Genomic DNA, 19,883 nt, shown 5'->3' with positions numbered 1-19,883 from the left:
AATGTGGTGGTAAATATCAGTTCCCTTGGTATCTTTTTAAGTAAATGATAATAACGAAGTTATGCTTGTAAGGATTAATGAGCAGTCTGCCTACTATATTAAACTCCATAATAATTATCCTTTTAGTTTATCCATTAATTATCCTTTAAATGGCATATTAAGTGGTAAGCACTCAAGTGTTATAAAGCAAAGTTAGAAAAGTGATACATTTGTTAGTGCTTTTCAACATAATTGGAAAAAATATCAGATTAAGCATAGCTGAATGGTTTTGTTCCCAAAGAGTAAATTTAAAAAATTAAAAGTATGCATCATCTTACTATCTTTCTTAGCCAAAAATAAAAAAAAATCTGGTTTCCTTGCATAAACAGCATTTGATAGCATGTTTATCAGTTTGTTATGTTAGAGAATATAAATACAAATACTTTTCTATAAGGTTAATTCTTAGCACCTATCATCATCTGAGATATTTCCATATTAGAGTAAATCAATGAACCATCTAATTCAGTATCTGGTCTTTGACAGTAATCAATGTTGAGTGCATTCAAATCAGACATCAGATCTCCATGAATGTACTTAATCAGGCAGTAGTAAAGCATTGGGTAAGTTATTGGCCCAGTGACTTAAAAGCCTCTACAATTTGATCCTAGCATGTGTTATTGCAAATACCAAATCTTCTCATTACATTTTTTAGGAAAAAAAAATGTTTTCATGTTGTTTCACTCATATCCTTTAATAGTGAAAGCCACAGATGAAGAATAATATGTACAGCCTAAAGGTGCATCTCTTTATTACCTTACAGATCTTGCTTTCTAGATTCATGGATTATTTCCTTGTTCTTGGAATAGTGGAATAGATGAATAAAAACTCTATCGTTGAAACCCAGGCTCCATTCCCCTTTACTTTCTCCCTTCCAGATCTTCTTTGTTCTTCCCCGTCTTTTAGATCTTTCCTCATATGAACATCCCCTGTGGTGTCATTCTCTTACTTCGCCTTCCTCATTATCCACTCTCCTTTCCTACCTCATGACCTGTGATCATTTTCCTATTATGTCATTAAAAAAATGAACCTGATTCTCAAAGTGAGCCTGTATCATTAAGAGTTATGAAACACTGGCTGGTTGGCTCAGTTGGTTGTCAGATGGTGCTAATGAGATCCAGGTCAGGGGTACGTCCCCATATGGGACTGTTAGTTTTTCTTTGTTTAATGGCCTCAGACTGCACCCCTGGCTTTGACCAGCTCTCTCGTGAATGTATTCAAGTGGTGTGTAGGTAGATATGTACAAATTCAATCATGCTATTGGAAAATCCATACGACGTTTGCTTCCAGTGGCTATTCAACAGATGTTTAGTAAGGATCTACTTGGTGCTGGGGGAGAAGACAAACATGAATGAGTCGCATTCCCTGTCCTAAAAAAGCTTTACTATCTCCTGGCTGAGAGCCTATAAATGATTAATTAAAATATGAGGCAGTGTGAAATACTGGTACTAGCAAGTATCAACACACAAAAGTACAGAGCAGTTAAATCTGATAGGGGAATTGGGCATGCTTCATAGAAGAGGTGGCAGTGGAACTCGCCTTTGTAAGAGGCATAGGAATTTGCTACCTAGAAAATACACATCAAACAGAAACATGTTTTATCTGCTATGTATATGATGTTATCAGAAGAGCAAGAAAGAAGGGAGTTACACATGGGAAGGAAGGACATTCATTTAACAAATATTGGTTGAACACTTACTATGTGCCACTAACCTGTGCTAGGCATGGGCAGGTTAGAAATGGATTCAACATGGTTCAACTCTAGCAGTGCTTATAGTCTGCTGAGGAAGATAGACAAATACATCATTACAGGACAGTGTGGGAAGTTCTGCACTTAAGGTAAACGCATGAACAAGACCCTGTTCCCTTGTCCTGAGAAAGCTCACGCATGTGGCAGACATCACTAATTGGTTATGGCACCATTTCCCGCTGATGAAGGAGCTCAAGGTGGTCATGTTTTATATCTTCCTCCAGCTACAGCCATTTCATCCAGAATTAGACAGCTGTATCACACACTTAACTCACAGGCACAAACAAATAAGGAAGGCAGATTTGATTCTCTGTCTCTGGGAAATGTGAAGTAGGAGATACCAAGAAAACAACAGTGCAAGTGTTAAACAGAAGCGATGTTGGAGGAGTTGTGAGGAAGCAGAGTTATGAGTAGAGAAAAGATGTGTAGCATAGGGGGAGAGAATAAGGCAGTTAGAATTGGGAGTGAGTAAGGCCCATGGAGAAGAGCAAAAACGTGTGAGAAAGAGACCAGGCAGCTCATGAGAGATAGAGAGAAAGGACCGATTTCTAAATAAATTTCTAGGTTTCTCCCAGGGTTCCTATCCTCATTCCCATTCATATTATCTCATAGCAAAAGCCCTTTTTCTCAAGGACTCAGTGATAACTCTGGTCCTTCCACTCAGAAGGGTTTATCTAAAGCACCAGATTAGGACCCACTGGAAAGGACTCATCAACTTGGGTGGGTACCCAAAGGCACTTACAAGATAGGCATTCTTCACTTTGTGTAACAAACTTGTTATACACATGGTACATGATGAATCATTTTCTATTATGATTTCTATTTTAATGTCACATATTTTTTTCCATTTCTTCATTCTGATTGGTCTTCATTTAATAAGAGGCATGCATGACAATTGTTGCCTTCTATCCCCACCACACTGCTGGCATAGCACCTGTCATGCTGTCTCCCCCCAGCTTCCCACCCACTTCTAGGACGTGAGTTTGTGAAGGGCAGGGTTCACATCCTTTCTGTTCTGTCTCTCTAAGAGCAGGCTAGACCCAGAGTAGCAATTCAGTTAACTGTTTGCTGAATGGAGTATGTGAATTCCAAGATAACCTCAGAGTTTTTTGTTTTTTTTTTTTAAATACAGGTACTACAGTTTGCTGGAGTCCCCATGACTTGTTTTACAAACACATATATATCCTTTTTCTTTGATGACCACTCCCCTCAAAAAAAAAAAAAAAAGACTTTCTTGCTGAGTTCTCTAAACATCGGTAGAGACTAACCAGCCTCACAACGGGATAAGGAACTTTCTTTCTGGCAAATGCTGCAGCATAAATGCTGGGTAGCCAGTTAGCCACCTTTCCAGCTTCCTAAAGTAGTCTGGTGCCAGGCCTGCCTCAGGGGGCTAGTTTGGTGCCCACCCAGGAGGCCTTGAAAAACTTGGAGCCTGGGTTCTAGAGAGCCATAGTGCCAAGTCCACTCACTCCAGCACAAGCCTAGGAAATAATCTGTCCGTCATTACGACCACAAACTTTTGTGCGCACCTTTTGTCTGCCAGACTAAGGCAGATGTCTGGGCCTGGATATTCTCTCTCTCTCTCTCTCTGTCTCTTTCAGTCCTGTTCTGCTACTTGCTTGGTCCTTATGTCTTCCAAGTTTCTTTTTTCTACTTACTTTTGGTCTATCTTTCTCTCATGTTAGGACATTTTAAAATGTCAGGTGACTCTTTTTATTTGGGGTGTGTTTTTTCTTTTTTTTTGAACTTTGCTTTTTGCAGAGAAGAACAAACATATATGTACAGCTCAGTGAATTTATCATAAAGCAAACACCTATTTCACCTAGCCAGATTCTACTCATGCCCCAGGTCTCAGGTTCACCTTCATTTCCTCTTGAAGCCAGGCACTGCCCTCCTGGGTTGGGTTGCTTTTCCATGGCTTTGCTCTCCCCAGCGCTGCTTCCTCTCCTTTCTCCTGGCGCACAGGATCCTTACAATCCCTGTTCACAGCCCGTCTGCCCTACTGGACTAGGCTGCCCATGGGCCCAAGGGCTTTGCCTGCCTTAGTCACTGCTTATTGCCTAAGCACAGAGCCTGGCACATAGTGCTGAATAAATATTTGAATGAGTGGCTAAGGTAGGGAGAGAAAGGTTAAAGGAAAAAAAGGAAGTGAGAGAAAAAAATTTTTTCTCCTATTTTCAAGGAATTTTCTGCTAGGAGAGACAAACTTAAAATATAGATCATTGGCTGGTACAGTGGCTCATGCCTGTAATCTTAGCACTTTGAGAGGCCAAGGTAGGAGGATTGCTTGAGGCCAGGAGTTCAAGAGCAGTCTGGGCAACATAGAAAGACCCCATCTCTAATTTTTTTTTTTTGATTAGCTGGGCATGGTGGCACATGGCTGTAATAATCCCAGCTCTTGGGAGGCTCAGGCCAGAAGATCGCTTGAGCCCATGAGTTTGAGCCTGTAGTAAGCTTCGACCACACCACTGTACTCCAGTCTGGGTGACAGAGTGACACAGTGTCTCTAAAATAAAAGTGTACACTTCATTTCTAATATATCGTGATAACGACTAAGGGAAGCCCAGGGCATTGTGACAGCCTGAAGAACTTTCAGTCCTTTGCGCTAGTGTTTTCTGTTGCTGTTGTTGTTGTTAGGTTGTTTGGTTTTGCCAAGGCTTTGACATGCAAAGAGGAGTGTTTTTTGTAGGGAAAGGTGTGCTTGCTAAGGGAACGTGTGCTGTGCAGAGGGATAGAGGTGTGTGAAAGTGGCCAAGAGTGGAGTGCTCAGGGCTGACTGTGGTCAGGATTCGGGAGATGAATAGCTGAAGATGGACCTGGAAAGGAGGGTAGGGCTGAGGGGGTCTCAGACCAGCATCCCAACCTACCCTGGATTCAGACCATGAAGACAAAATCCCAGATCTGTCCTGCTTTGATTAGGTCTGGGACCTCAAGATGGCTTGGGACTGAGCCAGACCACCCCAGAATTGCCACAGGTTCCATCCCCTCAGCTCTGCTTAATTGAAACTGCAGGAGTCCCCGGTCTCAGCCATTCTCTCAGAATGTTGAAAGGGCCATTAGTCTGGTGAAAGGGAAGAAACATGAACTTTGGAGTCAAGGGGTCCAGGTCAGAGTCCCAGTTCTGTATTTTAGTAATTGTAAGACCTTGAACCATTGCCTTTGAACATGTTTCCTTATGTGTAAACTGTGATAATAGGAGTTATGAGCACTAAATGTAAAAGTGATTTTTGAACTGTTCTTTACACATATTAGGATCCAAGCCCCATGTTTCTAAAATGCCGTAAAGAGTTAATAGGCAATCTAAAAACAAAACAAAAAAAAATATGAACCGTTATACTGATTTATTATTCTTGGGCTTCGTTTCCTGGTTGGTAAAGTACAGGGCCCAGTACCCGTTGCTTAGTTCAGGCCAGTTTCCTGTTATAATGGCAAATATTACCACCCGGCAGGGGTTGTGAATGAGGTCCCTGTCACAAAGCACATGGCCTTGTTCCTTAATTGCCAGGGTGGAATTAATTTGCTCTTCCTGTTTCTCTTGTGACAGGAAGTAGATGTCCTTGAATTTCAGTTGATTAATGGAGGCCTCTGAGCAGAGTGCTCCAGCCTCTCTTGCTTTTAATCCTTATCCAATGTAAGGCTCTAATTTAATAATTTTGCTGTTTTTTAGATGGATCACCTACTGGTTGAAAATATTGAGCGGGAAACGTTTCATCTCTGCTCCCGCCTCATTAATGGGCCATACCGGCGGACGGTGAGAGCCCTGGTCTTCACATTAAAGCACCAAGCTGAAATCCGGGCTCAGGTGAAGAACGGCTCACTGCCAGTCGGCACGTTTGTACAGACCCACAAAAAGTGACCTGAGGACGGTTCCAGCTCTGGACCAGGCAGAGAGGAAAATGGGCCTCTCTCTGCCATTCAAAGACGCTTTTGAGTTTGGGTGATGGCTGATGCTGGCTGTGCGAGATTTTCCCATGGTGCCCTTCCTTTGCAGACAGAGGATGCAGAGAGCCCTAGGAGACAGGCCTGCAGGAATGTGCTTCATTAGCTGGAGTGCGCTGGTGCTACCTAACAGAACGCACACTGGCTGTCACTAGGAAGCGCCATACGGTTGCTATCACCCAAAATGGTGAAAGGGTGACGGATTTCACTGTGAGGATGCCAAGGACACCTCTAAACTTCCCCATGTCAGGCAGATGAAGTTACTACTTTATTTCACCACCCTGCAGGTAACTGAAACTCAATTACCGCTGCCGCTCACTCGGTTCCATCCCCCTGAGTTTAGACAGCTCTGGTGCCTCTCAGAACTCCCCTCTCTGTTCTCTTTGCTCTACCCCAGGGGTGAGCCTGCCAGAGCCTGCCAGAGCCAGCCGACTACCCCTTCTTCCCAGAGCTCACTTATCTGAACGTTTCAGCCCTCCCTGGAAGACCTTCTGCCTTGGTCTCCAGAGCCCCCATGCTGAGGCTACTAATGAGGAACTGGCCCGAAGCCTCCCACACCTCCGGGTTTATTTGAATATGCTGGTGCTCTCAGTTTAGGGCTCTGTAGAGAAGATACATAATAAATTTCTCTTGAAATGAATTACTACAGTAGAAAAAAGTATATACATGTATATGTTAAAATGAAATATCTCTACACAGGCCTGTTTTAACAATTATGTAAATGAGACTTGTTTTTTAACAGTAATAATAACCTGGGACTTTTTTTTCTAAAACAAAAGGTGGAGTTTGTTTATTGAAAAGTGTTTTGGGTTGAGAAAGGGTATAGTTGGTGAAATTAAGAATGATGGAACAAGGATTTGAGGGAGGTAGCAAGACTCAAGGAAGCGGGGGATTAGATTAGGGGAGACCAGAGCACGTTTGTAATCTGAAAGGAAGGAGCTGGTAGAAAGGGAGAGATTTAAAATAAAAAAGAAGAAGAAGATAGTTGAAAAACAAGGCGAGAAGGGACAGGACTAACATTATTGCCTATCTTCTAAATGCCAGGTGCTTTTCCTAAGACAGTTTATTCACATTTACATGGGTCTTTTTATAGTTTTATAAAAATCTTGCTTACTTCTCTCACCCATTGTATTAGGTAAGTATTGTTGTTTTCATTGTTTAGATTTGTTTGTTTATTTAGCAACCATTTCCTGAGCATTCATTCTGTGGGGTAGGTGGCTACTGAGCCGTAGTTACAAATGGGAGCCTGAGGCTCACTGAGCAGAAGCATCACTTTCAATTTCCCCCTGCTAGTAACTACTGGATCTCAAATAATAATCAAGCATTTACCCTGGGCCCAGCACTGTGGTAACCATTTTACAAAAAGAAAATACCCAGTTAAAGATGAGAAGTGAGGTTCAGACAGGTATAGAAACTTACTCAAGGTCACACAGATAGTGAATGACAGACCTAAGATTCGCAATCCAGGTCTATTTGACCATATACGGTTCCCTTGGATGATTTCATCTACTCTTGTGTTTTCAAGCATCGTTTACATGCTGATGACATTCCAGTTTGTATCTTCAGCTCAGACCTGTCCCCTGACTTTCAGATGATATCTCCTAGATGTCCCATAGACACCTCAGATACAATATGTCTTCTCTCCCTTGGCAGTACCAGCAACCCAGACACTCCAGCTAGGAACTCAAGGGCAGCCTAGACCCCACATCTCCCACCCTCAGCCAATCAAGTCCTGGTGGTTTTAGTAGGTTGGTGCAAAAGTAATTGTGGTTTTTGCCATTACGTCTAATGCATTACTTCTTTGCATTTGCTGTTCCAGTTGCAATGCTCTTTCCCCAGGCATCTGCATGTTCTTGTCCTCACTTGATTTAGGTCTCTCTTTCCCTTAACCAGAAGGCCTTTGCTGACTACCCTAAATACAATAGCTAACTCCTTCCCAACTATGCTTTAATACTGTACCTGGCTTTATTTTTCTTCAGAATACTTATTACCCTTTAACATAGCTCTTTATTTCTTTATTGTCTATCTCCCCACTCCCAGAATGTAAGCTTCATGAAAGCAGAGTCTTTGTTCTGTTCTCTCCTATATCTCCAGCATCTGGAATAGAGCCTGGGACAAGCTAGGTCTCCATAACTATTTATTGGATAGTTGAGGGACTGGTTGTGGATGTACAGGATAAGCATCTAATTCAATCAGGGGATGCTTCCCGGAGGAGCTGATACCTGTGTTCAGCCTTAAAGGGGAGGAGTTTGGATAGGGAAATGCTAGATAATATGACAAAAATTTAAGAATTAAAGGGCAGGAGTAATTAATTGAGTGGTTGGGATGCATGCCTGGCAGAGCAAGCAGTGTATGGAAAAACCCAGAAGTGGAGTTATCTGGAAGGTGACTGGTACGGCTGGAGTAGAGAACCCTGGCAGGAGAGTAGCTGGAGATGAGGCAGGAGAGGAAGACAAGGATCCACAGCAGGTTTGAAGGGTCTTGAGCATCAGATGAAGGGGTTAGACTGATTTGAAGCAGGAACTGGTCAGTTTTGTGTTAACAGGCTATGTGGAAGAGAAGCTGGGATAGGGAGACTGGAAGTAGCAAGCCTCACGTTTAAAGAACCAAAGAGTTCTGCTAACTTAGGAACCCAGAGTAAGTTGAAAACAAATTGCTCTCTGGCTGAAAGCCTTCAGTGGCGATAGTTGGAAAGTAGAATGATTGCAGAGATGTGCTTTGGAGATTTGGAAAGCAGGCTGTGTTATTTGTGGCTGTTTTCTCCTTGATGCATGTGCAGAATTTCCATGAACGCTAATGGAGCTATTCTGAGCATTTGCTGAAGGGAAGGAAGCTTGCAGACATCCCTCCAATCTTGCCCACCCACTGAGAAGCACCTCGGGGCTACAGTCTGTTAAAGATGAAAAGGTTGAGGCCAGGCACACTGGGCACACTGGCTCATGCCTATAGTCTCAGCACTCCGAGAGGCCGAGGCAGGCAGATCACCTGAGGTCAGAGTTCAAGACCAGCCTGGCCAACATGTTGAAATCCCGTCTCTACTAAAAATACAAAAATTAGCTGGGTGCGGTGGTGAGTACCTGTAATCCTAGTACTCGGGAGGCTGAGGCACAAAAATCGTTTGAACCTGGGAGGCAGAGGCTACAGTAAGCCAAGATTGCACCACTGCACTCCAGCCTGGGCAACAGAGTGAGATTCTGTCTCAAAAAAAAAAAAAAAAAAAAAAAAAATGCAAAGGTTCCTCCTGAAATGGGTGAGAGTAGTTCCTGAGACCTCTGAGTTACCTGTAAGTCAAGGTGTGAATATGTCTTATAAGCACGTTCAGTTGCTAGGGGAAATGTGGGAATGTAAGTACCATTTGTGTCTGCTCTAACAGCTTGTTGATGCTTTTCTTGTAGTGGTTAAATTGGAGGTCCTGGCCAGGTGTGGTGGCTCACACCTGTAATCCCAGCACTTTGGGAGGCTGAGGCAGGCACATCACCTGAAGTCAGCAATTCGAGACCAGCCTGGCCAACATGGTAAAACCTTGTCTGTACTAAAAATGCAAAAATTAGCCGGGCATGGTTGCAGGCACCTATAATCCCAGCTACTTGAGAGGCTGAGGCAGGAAAATTGTGAACTCAAGAGGCAGAGGTTGCAGCGAGCTGAGATGGCACCACTGCACTCCAGCCTGGAAGACAGAGTGAGACTCAGTATCAAAAATAAATAAATAAATAAAAATTGAAGGTCTTGGTCCTTTGTGTAGGGACTCAGCCTCTGTATTTTCCTTCATTCACTCAACAAATATTACCCATCTTCTGTGTGCCAAGGGCTAGACTGGCGCTGGAGAGATAATTTCCTCTTAATCTGGTGAGACAGATAGACCCATAAGTAAATAAATGTAGAATAGCATATTGGGTAGTAACTGTAGACATAAAAATATTGAGAAAATGGGGAAAGGAATGAATAACACCATTCAGAGGAAGAATCTCCACAGAGGAGTTCATGTTTGAAGCAAAGCCAGAAGGATAGGCAGGAGTTCTTAGCAGAGGGCTCAGGCTATGTGAAAGCACAGAATCGTAAGATGTATGGCTAGCTTCAGTAAAGGCAAATAATATGAGGTGGTAGAAGCATAAGGTTCTTAGGAATGGTAGTGAGAAATAGGGCAAAAAAAGTAACCAAGGCCTTGGAGGCCTTATCAAGGGCTTGGACTTTGACCTTCAGATAATGGGAGACCATCAGAAGTTTTTGAGGCAGTGAGGGACCTAATATGATGTGTGTTTTAGAAAGATTTAAAAAAAAAAAAACCCAACAGATATTTTAAGAAAATTTTAAACATTCAAAAGAAACCCAACAATTTAAGGCAAAGGAAAGAAACACTTGAGATTCAGTAAATTAGAGGGTTTTTTGGTTTTTTTTTTTTTTTGACAAATGAAGTTTGAAGTTGCCCAAACAGATATCATTAGAGAATTCCAGGTTTGAAAAATGGCAGGAGGCCCAGATAATGCATTTACTGTGTTCTGTGGTGAAGGAACAGGCAGCTGGCCTTTTTTCATTTATAGAATATCAGGTTCTTAAACTTGTGCCTGTCAACCTTTGTTTTCTTTTGCTGTAGCCTCCAGCCTCAGAGCCTTACTCTGAGATTGGTAATGTGTTTTGGATGTGTTTATCACAGCCAGATGGGGCAAGGGCTCAGTTTGTTACTGCCCATTATTGGAGCCAAAGGGAGTCCATCCAGAAAACAAAGCTTTGGGAGTTTCAATTAGTTGGGTGACACTCCCTTGGTATAAAGGAGAGATGGTTTGATTAGATGACATTGTATTTTCTTTAAATCAATGAAAATTATATAATTACTGTCAGGGATGGACTTACTCATAACCTGCAGAGGTTGGTTTCAAGATCCAAGAAGATGTAGACGGCCAATCAAATGCTGTTTTTTAATCTTGATAAAATCATTCTTTCAGACGTTATTTGTTGAGTTCTTATGTGTCAGGTATTAGGGTCACAGGGATAGAGAAGACATAGTCTTTGGCCTCAAGAAGCTTACAGTCTGATGAAGGAGAAGACAATAAACAGACCATTTTTACTATTTATTTATTTTTGTTTTGAGACAGAGTCTTGCTCTATCGCCAGGCTGGGGTGTAGTGGCACGATCTCGGCTCACTGCAACCTCCACCTCCTGGGTTCAAGCAATTCTCACACCTCAACCTCCCAAGTAGCTGGGCATGCGCCACCACACCCAGTTAATTTTTATATTTTTCTTAGAGACAGTGTTTCACCATGTTGGCTAGGATGGTATTGATCTCCTGACCTCATGATCCACCCGCCTTGGCCTCCCAAAGTGCTGGGATTATAGGCGTGAGCCATCACACCTGGCCTATTTATTTATTTTTATTTTGGGAGGGGGTCAGGGTCTCACTCTGTTTCTCAGGCTGCAATATAGTAGCATAATTACAACTCACTGCATCTTTGACCTCCCAGGTTCAAGCAAACCTCCTACCTCAAAGCCTCCCTAGTGGCTGGGACCATAGTTGTATGCCATCACACCTGGCTAATTTATTAGCCATTTTGTCACCATGTTGACCAGGCTTGTCTTGAACTGCTGGCCTCAAGTGAGCCTCCTGCCTTGGCCTCCCAAAGTGTTCAGATTACAGGCATGAGTCACTATGCCTTGCCCAGAGCATTTTTGAAAACGCAAATGGGCCGGATACAGTGAAATTTTTAGGAGCCAATGGTGTGAGATATGGCAGGGACATTCTCTTGAAATTAAAAGATAATTATTGCATCTCACTCCAACCACTAAGAAGGAAGCACAATGCCTGGGGGCCCTCTTTACATTTTGGAGACAGCATATCCCACACCTAGGAATACTGCTCTATCCACATACTGGATGACACAAAGCTGTCAGTTTCAGTTGGGGCTCAGAGCAAGAAAGGGTTCAGTAGAAGCTCCAGGCTACAGCACAAGTGGCCATGCTGTGTGGGCCAGATGACCTGGCAGAGCACAGCGTACCTGAGGTATCTGTGGTGGGAACAAATGCCTGTGAAGTTTATGACAAGACCCTGTAGGAGAATCACAAGGTAGGCACCCAGGATTCTGGAGCAGGACCATGCCATCTGTAGCCAAGAATTGTATACTTTTTGAGAAACAACTCTTGATGCTACAGGGTTCTGGTAGGGACAGATCATCAGACCATAGATCATCAAGTTAACCATGTCGCCAAAGCTGCTCATCCATGAGCTGGTGTCTGCCAGATCCACCAAGTCAAAAGGTCAGGCAAGGCCAGCAGCAATTCCTAAGATAGAAATAGTACAGCTGGGGTTGGGCATAGCAGGGCTAGAGGGCAGAAGATAGTTACATGAGCAGGTGGCCCAGACATCTATGTCATCCACTACCTTTGCACCAGTACCTGTCTGTCCCGCATTTCACACCTTTGTCTGCCTGGGCAGCTCTTTATATCTAGCTGACAGAAGAGAAAAAAAAGCCAAGCTTTGTCCTTAGATAGATCAGCTCAGTATGTATGAGCAAGGCAAAAAGAGACTGTGGCTGCACTGCAACCCCACACAGGGGCATCCATGAAAGACAGCAGAGGGGAGAACCCTTCTAGTGGGCATAGCTGTGGATCATGCACCTGGCCATCCACTTTATGTGGAAAGAGAAGGAGCCTGAGCTTAGACTGTACATGGATCTCATGGGCAGGGGTGAATGACTTGGCTGGTTGGTAAGAGATCTGAAAGGAATAAGATTGGAAAATTGGAAACAAGGAAACCTGTGGTGGAGGCATGTGACTGGACCTATGGAAGTGGGCACCAAGTGTGAATATGATTATATTCTATGTAAACACGCACCAGAGAGCACATGCCATGGGAGAAGCACTAAACAACCATGTACACAGAGTTGATATCAACCAGTCTCCATCTGAGGCCACCCCAAAGCTAGCACAGTGGGTGTATAAACAGTAACCATGGTGGTGTATTAGTCTGTTTTCATGCTGCTGTAAAGATACTACCTGAGACTGGGTAATTTATAAAGGAAAGAAGTTTAATTGAGTCATGGTTCTGCATGGCTGGAGAGGCCTCAGGAAACTTATAGTCATGACAGAAGGCAAAGGGGAAGGAGGCACCTTCTTCACAAGACAGCAGGAAAGAGCAAGTGTGAAGGGGACCTGCCAAACACGTTTAAACCATCAGATCTCTTGAGAAGTCACACACTTCAAGGAGTGGGGGCTTTAAAAAAAAAAAAAGAGAAGTCACCCACTATCACGACAACAGCATGGGGAAACTGCCCCCATGATCCAGTCACCTCCCACCATGTCCCTCCCTCAACACTTGCGGATTATAATTTGAGTTGAGATTTGGGTGGGGATGCAGAGCCAAACCCTATCAGATGGTATGGCATGCCTCCCACTCACCAAGATTCATCTAGTTATTACTGCTGCTGAGTGTTCGGCCTGCCGGTAACAGAGACCAACTCTGAACCTTAGATATAGCTTCATCCCTTGAGAACAACCAGCAGCCACTTGGGAAGTTGACTATATTAAATCCTATCCACCCTGGAAAGAGCTGTGATTCATTCTCACTAGAGTAGACGTATATTCCAGATATGAGTTCATCTTCATTGCCTGTAGAGCTTCATCCAGCACAACTCTCAAAGGGCATATACAATGTTTAACCTACTGGGATAGATTATGGGATCTGCAGATTATGGGATAGTCATCCAGGATCTCATATGATTCCACAGCAGAAGAGATGCACCAATGGGCCACTTGTCCGTTCATCTACTGCACTATTCTTAAACTGCCAGCTTAGAACTGTCTGTCGAAGGCACAGCTGGGGCACCAGCTCAGAAATCCTGAGAGAAAAGCTGCCATCCTCCAGGATGCAGCACATGTTCAAGATCAAAGACCATTATGTGATAGTTTGTCTCCAGTGGGTAGAGTACCTGAGTCTAGGAACCAAGAAATGAAAATAGGAGTGATCTCACTCTTACCATCACTTCTAGTGACCCACTTGGACATTTGTGCTTCCTGTCCTCACAATTCTGGGCTCTGCAGGTTTAGAGGTTTTGAGTCACAAGGGAGGAACACTTCTACTAAAATAAACATCAAGATTACTACTGAACTATTAGCTGTGACTGCACCTGGACACTTGAGCTTCTTGTGTCAAGAGACTAGTAGGCAAGAACAGTCACCATTCTTTGAAGGATAATTAACCCTGATCATCAGGAGGAGGTACAGCTGCTGTTAAGCAATGGCGGACAGGGAGTTATATCTTTGGTACTCAGTTGATTCACATGGAGACTTCTTGGTATTCCCTTGCCCAATATTTTTTCTTTTTCTTTTCTGTTTTTTTTTTTGAGATGGAGTCTCACTCCGTCACCCAGGCTGGATTGCAGTGGCACCGTCTCGGCTCACTGCGACCTCCACCTCCTAGGTTCAAGCTGTTCTGCCTCAGCCTCCTGAGTAGCTGGGATTACAGGTGTGCACCACTGCGCTCAGCTGATTTTTGTATTTTTAGTAGAGACAGAGTTTCGCCATGTTGGCCAGACTAGTTTTGAACTGGCCTCAAGCCATCTACCTGGCTTGGCTTCCCAAAGTGCTGGGATTAGAGGCCTGAGCCACAGTGCCTGCCCCCTCTTGCCCAGTATTTATGAAATAGTTATAAAAGTGTCCAGGCTGTGACCTGAGCAGGATATGCTGACTTCAGGCTCAGCCCCCTCAGGGCTGAGGGTCTAAATCATGTCTCCGTGGAAGGCATGGAGACCAGAAGAGGTGCTGGCTTAGGGTAAGGGGAATCTAGAATGCACAGTAGAAGAGGGAGATGATGAGTATCAGTTGTGGCCTCAAGATCAGTCAGCGATGAAGGTTGTAGTTTGTCCAACTAACTTTCCTAAGTTTCCCCCAGGAAAGGAGGCCCAGCAGAACTTAAACAAAGAAGTGGAGCTGGGCAGCACAAGTATGGGCTGTAGTGGATGCCATCCTGTACTGCCCAGATCCCCCCCACCACTACATTTGCTGGGCCTCTTCACACAGCTACGGGGAGTGCTCTCAGCCAGCACCGCTCAGCTGTCAGCCCCCTGGGAATTTTCCTCAACGGAAGAATTACCTCACTGACATACGCCTTTCCCAGTCAGGTCAGTTCAAGGTTATGAAGGCCTGGCCCCACTGCCTCAACTTGACAACTCTGAAGGGCCGTCGCAACTTCACAGCCTCCTATGGGACTGGCTGAGGTCTTCATACAGCATCAGAGCCCAATTTACCTCTCTCCCACTCCTGCTTCCTTTCCTGCCCCCTTCCCGAGAGCAATCCCTGCTAAACTTCCTGCATGCTGTTCTCCATCTCAAAGTCTGCTTTCCAAGGAAGTGGGCCTATAACGTAACTCTTCTAGTTGTTACTAACAACTCTAGAACAGGGGTCAGCAAACTTTTTTAAAGGAACAGTTAGTAAATATTTTAGGCTTTGTGAGCCATGACAGTCTCTGTCACAACTATTCTACTGTGCTATTGTAGTACAAAAGCAGCTGTGGACAGTATGTAAATGAATGAATGTGGCTGTGTTCCAATAAAACTTTATTTATAAAAACAGGTGGTGGGCCACATTTGGTTCATGGGCCTTAGTTTGCCAAAACGTGCTCTAGAGAAATACTATTACATGTGCACAAAGGAGGCCCTGCAACATGATTTGTAATAGCAAAATTTTAGAAACAGTCTAAAAGCACATTTAAAAAAGAATGGTTGGCCGGGCGCGGTGGCTCAAGCCTGTAATCCCAGCACTTTGGGAGGCCGAGGCAGGTGGATCACAAGGTCAGGAGATCGAGACCATCCTGGTCAACATGGTGAAACCCCGTCTCTACTAAAAATGCAAAAAAAACATTGGCTGCGCATGGTGGCGCGTGCCTGTAATCCCAGCTACTGAGGAGGTTGAGGCAGGAGAATTGCCTGAGCCCAGGAGGCGGAGGTTGCGGTGAGCCGAGATCGCGCCATTGCACTCCAGCCTGGGTAACAAGAGTGAAACTCCGTCTCAAAAAAAAAAAAGAATGGTTAAGTTGTACATCCAGATTTTGGAATACCGTACTGTGGATAAAAAGAATGAGTTTAGGTCTGTATAACAGCACTTTCTAATAGAAATATAACACAAACCACATACATATTTTTAAATTTTCCAGTAGCCACATAAAAAAATAAAAGGAAATAAATGAAAATTAATTTTAATAATGTATCTTGAGTTCAATATGCCCCAACTATTACTTTGATATATGTAATCAATATAAAAATTACTGAGACATTTTACATGTTTTGTACTAAGCCTCTGAAATGTGGTGTGTAGTTTTACAGCACATCTCAGTTTGGGCTAATTACATTTTCAAGTGCTTCTAGCTTCATGTGGCTTGTGGCTACTGTGTTGGACCACGCAAATCTATAAGTACTGATGTGGGAACATGGCTGAGACATATTGCTAAGTGAAAAAAGGAAGTTGCAGTACCATATGTACACTATGAACTATTTATGTAAGGAAAAAAAACTATTTCCATAGAGACATACTGAGAAAAAGAAAAAAGATGTGTACAGATATACACCCAATTTAGAGAGACATTTTGGATGGGGTGAGGGGCTGTTGGTCAGAAGGGACTCATTCTCCTTGCCTGATTTTTTTAAATAAACTTTTTATTTTGGATTGATTTTAGATATACAAAATGTGGCAAAAATACAGAGGGTTTCTGTATGTCTCTCACCCAGTTTCCACCATTGTTAACCCCTTACATTAGTGTGGTACCTCTGTCAAAATTAAAGGCCCACTGTTGGTATACTTCTATTACTGAACTCCAGACTTCACTCAGACCTCACCAGTCTTCCCACCGATGTCTTTTTTCTGTTCCAGGATTCAGCCCAGGATCCCAGGCTGCATTCAGTCATCCTATCTATCCTGTCCCTTCTGCTCTGCGACAGATTCTCAGTCTTCCCTTGTTTCCCATGACCTTGACAGTCTTGAGCAGTACTGGCCAGGTATTTTGTAGACCATCCCTCAGTTTGGGTTTGTTTGAGGATTTCTTCATGACCAAGTTGGAATTCAGGGTTTGGAGAAGAATACCACTGAGATGAAGCACCCTTCTCATCGCATCACATTAGGCAGCACGTGGCTTCCACAGGACTATTCACTGGTGATGCTGGCCTTGAGTGCTTGGTTATGTTAGCGTTTGCCAGATTTGCCCACTATGAAGTTGTCATTTTTCCCTTTCCATATTCTATTTTTTGGAGGCAAGTCACCAAATCCAGACCTCACTCAAAGGTTGGAGGGCTGGGGGTGAATTAAACTCCACCTCCGGGAGAGTGGATTATCTACCTGTGTAATTTGGAGGTATTTAAGAAAGATTCATCCCTTCTCTGCCATTTAATTTATTTTGATAATTTATTAATATATCAATATGGACTCATTTTATGCATTGGGTTGTAATCAATCTGATTTTTTATAGTGAACATAAATTCATATAATGTATTTTTTTAATGCAGAAAACATACAAAAACCATGCTGTGTGAGAAACAAGCTCTTATGATTGGCAGGGATTTTTCCTCCACAGCTTTTCATGTCTGCCTTTGAGTAGGATAATCATTAGCTTTCTGCTATTCAACTAGCAACCGTAGACACGCTATTTCGACTCTCCAGACCTCAATTTCCCCATCTAAGTAAGAGAATGTTTCATGAAATGGTCTCAGAGGTGAAGAAGGGGATGGTGTTTGTATGATTGTAAGTGTCCACATATTTTGTTGCCTATTAATAGACCCTGAGTTCTTAATGGTTATCTTCTTTTATTTATGTTGGAAAACGAACTCAGAGCTAATAGCCCTTGAGAACATCCTGTAAACATAATCAATATTTATATCCCCCATTACAACCCAAGGGTTCACCTTCCTTGCTCTTTCACCCCTCTAAGTGGGATTAAGTTTTCCTTTTATTTCTCAGTTTTTTCTCCAGCAGCTGAAGACTAACCTGAGGCCTAGGATTCCCAACGCTACCAAGCATCTGCTGACTCTTTGGCCCCATTCTTGTGCCTCTCATCTAGCTATGCTATAGCCACACTGATGTCCTTATCACCTTGCATCGTCCCCAAATTCATATGTTGATGACCTAACCCCCAGTACCCCAGAATGTGACTGTATTTGGAGATTGGGCCTTTACAGAGGTAATTAAGGTAACGTGAGATTATATGGGTGAGCCCTAAATCCAATATGACTGGTGTCCTTATAAGAAAAGATTAGGATGCAGACAGCACAGACCATGTGAGGACACAGCAAGAATGTGGCCATCTATAAGCCAAGGTGAGAGGCCTCAGAAGAAGCCAAACCTGCTGACACCCGATCTGGAATATCTGGTCTCCAGAACTGTGACAAAACGAATCGGTTGTTTAAGCCACCCAGTCTGTGGTACCTTGTTACGGCAGCCCTAGTAGAAGGAAATACACACGCCCATGAATGAAAATGCTTCCTGAATGCCTCCCTCCTCTATGCCAGGCCCTGTGACAGATCCCAGGCCACAGAGATGAACGAGACAGGGGCTCACAGTCCAGTGAGGAGCCAAGTCACCCATTGCCATTTGACATACTAGGGGCTAAGTGGGAAACTGGGAGTTCGGCGGAGGGACCGCTGAACTGTGCCTGTAGAAGGGGCCTGGCCCAGAGGGTATCAGGAAAGGGTTAGCAGAAATGCTGACTTGTGAGCTGGGTTTTTACAGGTTTAAAGGAGTTTCCCAGGCAGGAATGGCATTCCAGGTACAAGGAAAGGTATATGCAAACGTTGAAGCTGGACGGATGTCAAAGAACAGGAGTAGGTGTGATATGGATGGAGCCAAAGTGCAGCAGGAGGAGGAACAGCCTGAAGTGAGCCTGGTGTAGGAGGGAGGGGCCAGTCTATGAGTGGCCCGAGTCCTGGGCTGGGAATTTTTACTTACAGAACTTTAAAGGTTTTGAAGTGAGAAAACTCCTAAGTTAAATTATGGTTACATGTATCAGGGGCTTACTATGTAGGTAACGATTTGTTTTCCAGCAAATACGGAGCACATAAGCATTTGTTTCCCTCTCCACCTGAATGTGAACTTCTCCAAGAGCCCCATCCCCTCCTGCCTGATGCAGAGAGCAAGGCTCCCAAAGAAGCACTAAGGATTGAATTACTTTCAGAGCCAGAAAACACATGGTCCGTGGCAGGCTTACAGCCGAGGTAAGTAGCCCACATGGCATGGAGATGACTTGAGGCCTGCTCACAAGGGAGAAGCATCCAGCATTGCCACAGGGGCCTCCAGACCAGGACTTCAGCAGATCAGATAGGGGAGGCTGTGTGGCAGAGGGGAATCAAAATCATCAGAGCCCCAACCACCACGTAGTGAGCCCTGTACAGGCTAGAGACTAGGCTGGGTACTCTGTACAGTTTGCCTTAGTCTCACTATTACCTCCCAAATGTGACCCCACCCCTTAATCTTCTCCCCATCCTCTTATACCTGAGCCTCTTATGCCAAGAAGACCTCCTAAGATCTTCCTGGGAGTACCTTCTCCCTTCTCTAATCAATTCTGCACTCGGCAGCCAGAGTGAATGTCTAGAATGTACCACAGATCCTATCACTCCCGTCCTCAAAACCCTTCAATGGGTCTGGATGTGGTGGCTCATGCCTATAATCCGAGCACTTTAGGAAGCCAAGATAGGGGGATCACTTGAGCCTAGTAGTTTGAGACCAGTCTGGGCAACATAATGAGATCCCTTTATCTCTTTACAAAAGAAAAAAAATAGCCAGATGTGGTGGCATGCACCTGTGGTCCCAGCTACTTGGGAGGCTGACATGGGAGAGCTGCCTGAGTCTGGGAAGTTGAAGCTACAGCGAGCTGTAATCACACCACTGCACTCTAGCCTTGGCGACAGAGCATAACCTTGTCTCAAAAAAAAAAAAAAATCAAAAGAAAAAAGAAAACCTTCCAATGGCCCTGATCACCCTAAGAATAAAACAAAAGTCCTTATGGTGGCCTACAAGGTCCCACATGTCCTGGCTTCTGGCACCATCTCCACCTTTGTCCTACCCCTGGCTCCAGCCTCTCTGGTCTTCTGTTCCTCAAACTCCCCGACTGTAGCCCTTCCTTGGGGCATCTATGTGCTCTTCCCCTCTGCCCGGCATGCCCTGATTGCCCCGAGGTGACTCCTTGTCCTT

General features: G+C 44.0%; 1 protein-coding gene across 2 annotated transcripts in view; it reads left to right on the top strand.

Annotated features, from left to right (window-relative positions):
- Positions 1-19,631, top strand: part of TCEANC2 (transcription elongation factor A N-terminal and central domain containing 2) — a 61,993-nt gene extending 42,362 nt beyond the window's left edge. The window contains exon 5 of one of the 2 annotated variants that reach the window (XM_032296911.1): positions 16,578-19,631. In XM_032296911.1, the coding sequence (XP_032152802.1) occupies positions 16,578-16,673 (96 nt within the window). In that variant the 3' untranslated portion in view covers positions 16,674-19,631. Of the gene's footprint in view, positions 1-5,453; positions 6,959-16,577 lie in introns of those variants that run through there. The other variant, XM_032296909.1, reaches the window with a different exon arrangement.
- Positions 19,632-19,883: the final 252 nt, after the last annotated feature.

The sequence above is a fragment of the Sapajus apella genome, unplaced genomic scaffold (genome assembly GCF_009761245.1).
Source record: "Sapajus apella isolate SASKATOON/1434 unplaced genomic scaffold, GSC_monkey_1.0 scaffold36, whole genome shotgun sequence".
In the NCBI taxonomy this organism is placed as follows: domain Eukaryota; kingdom Metazoa; phylum Chordata; class Mammalia; order Primates; family Cebidae; genus Sapajus; species Sapajus apella.
Note: the sequence above shows the minus strand (reverse complement) of the source record. Positions and strands in the feature narration are given on the sequence as shown.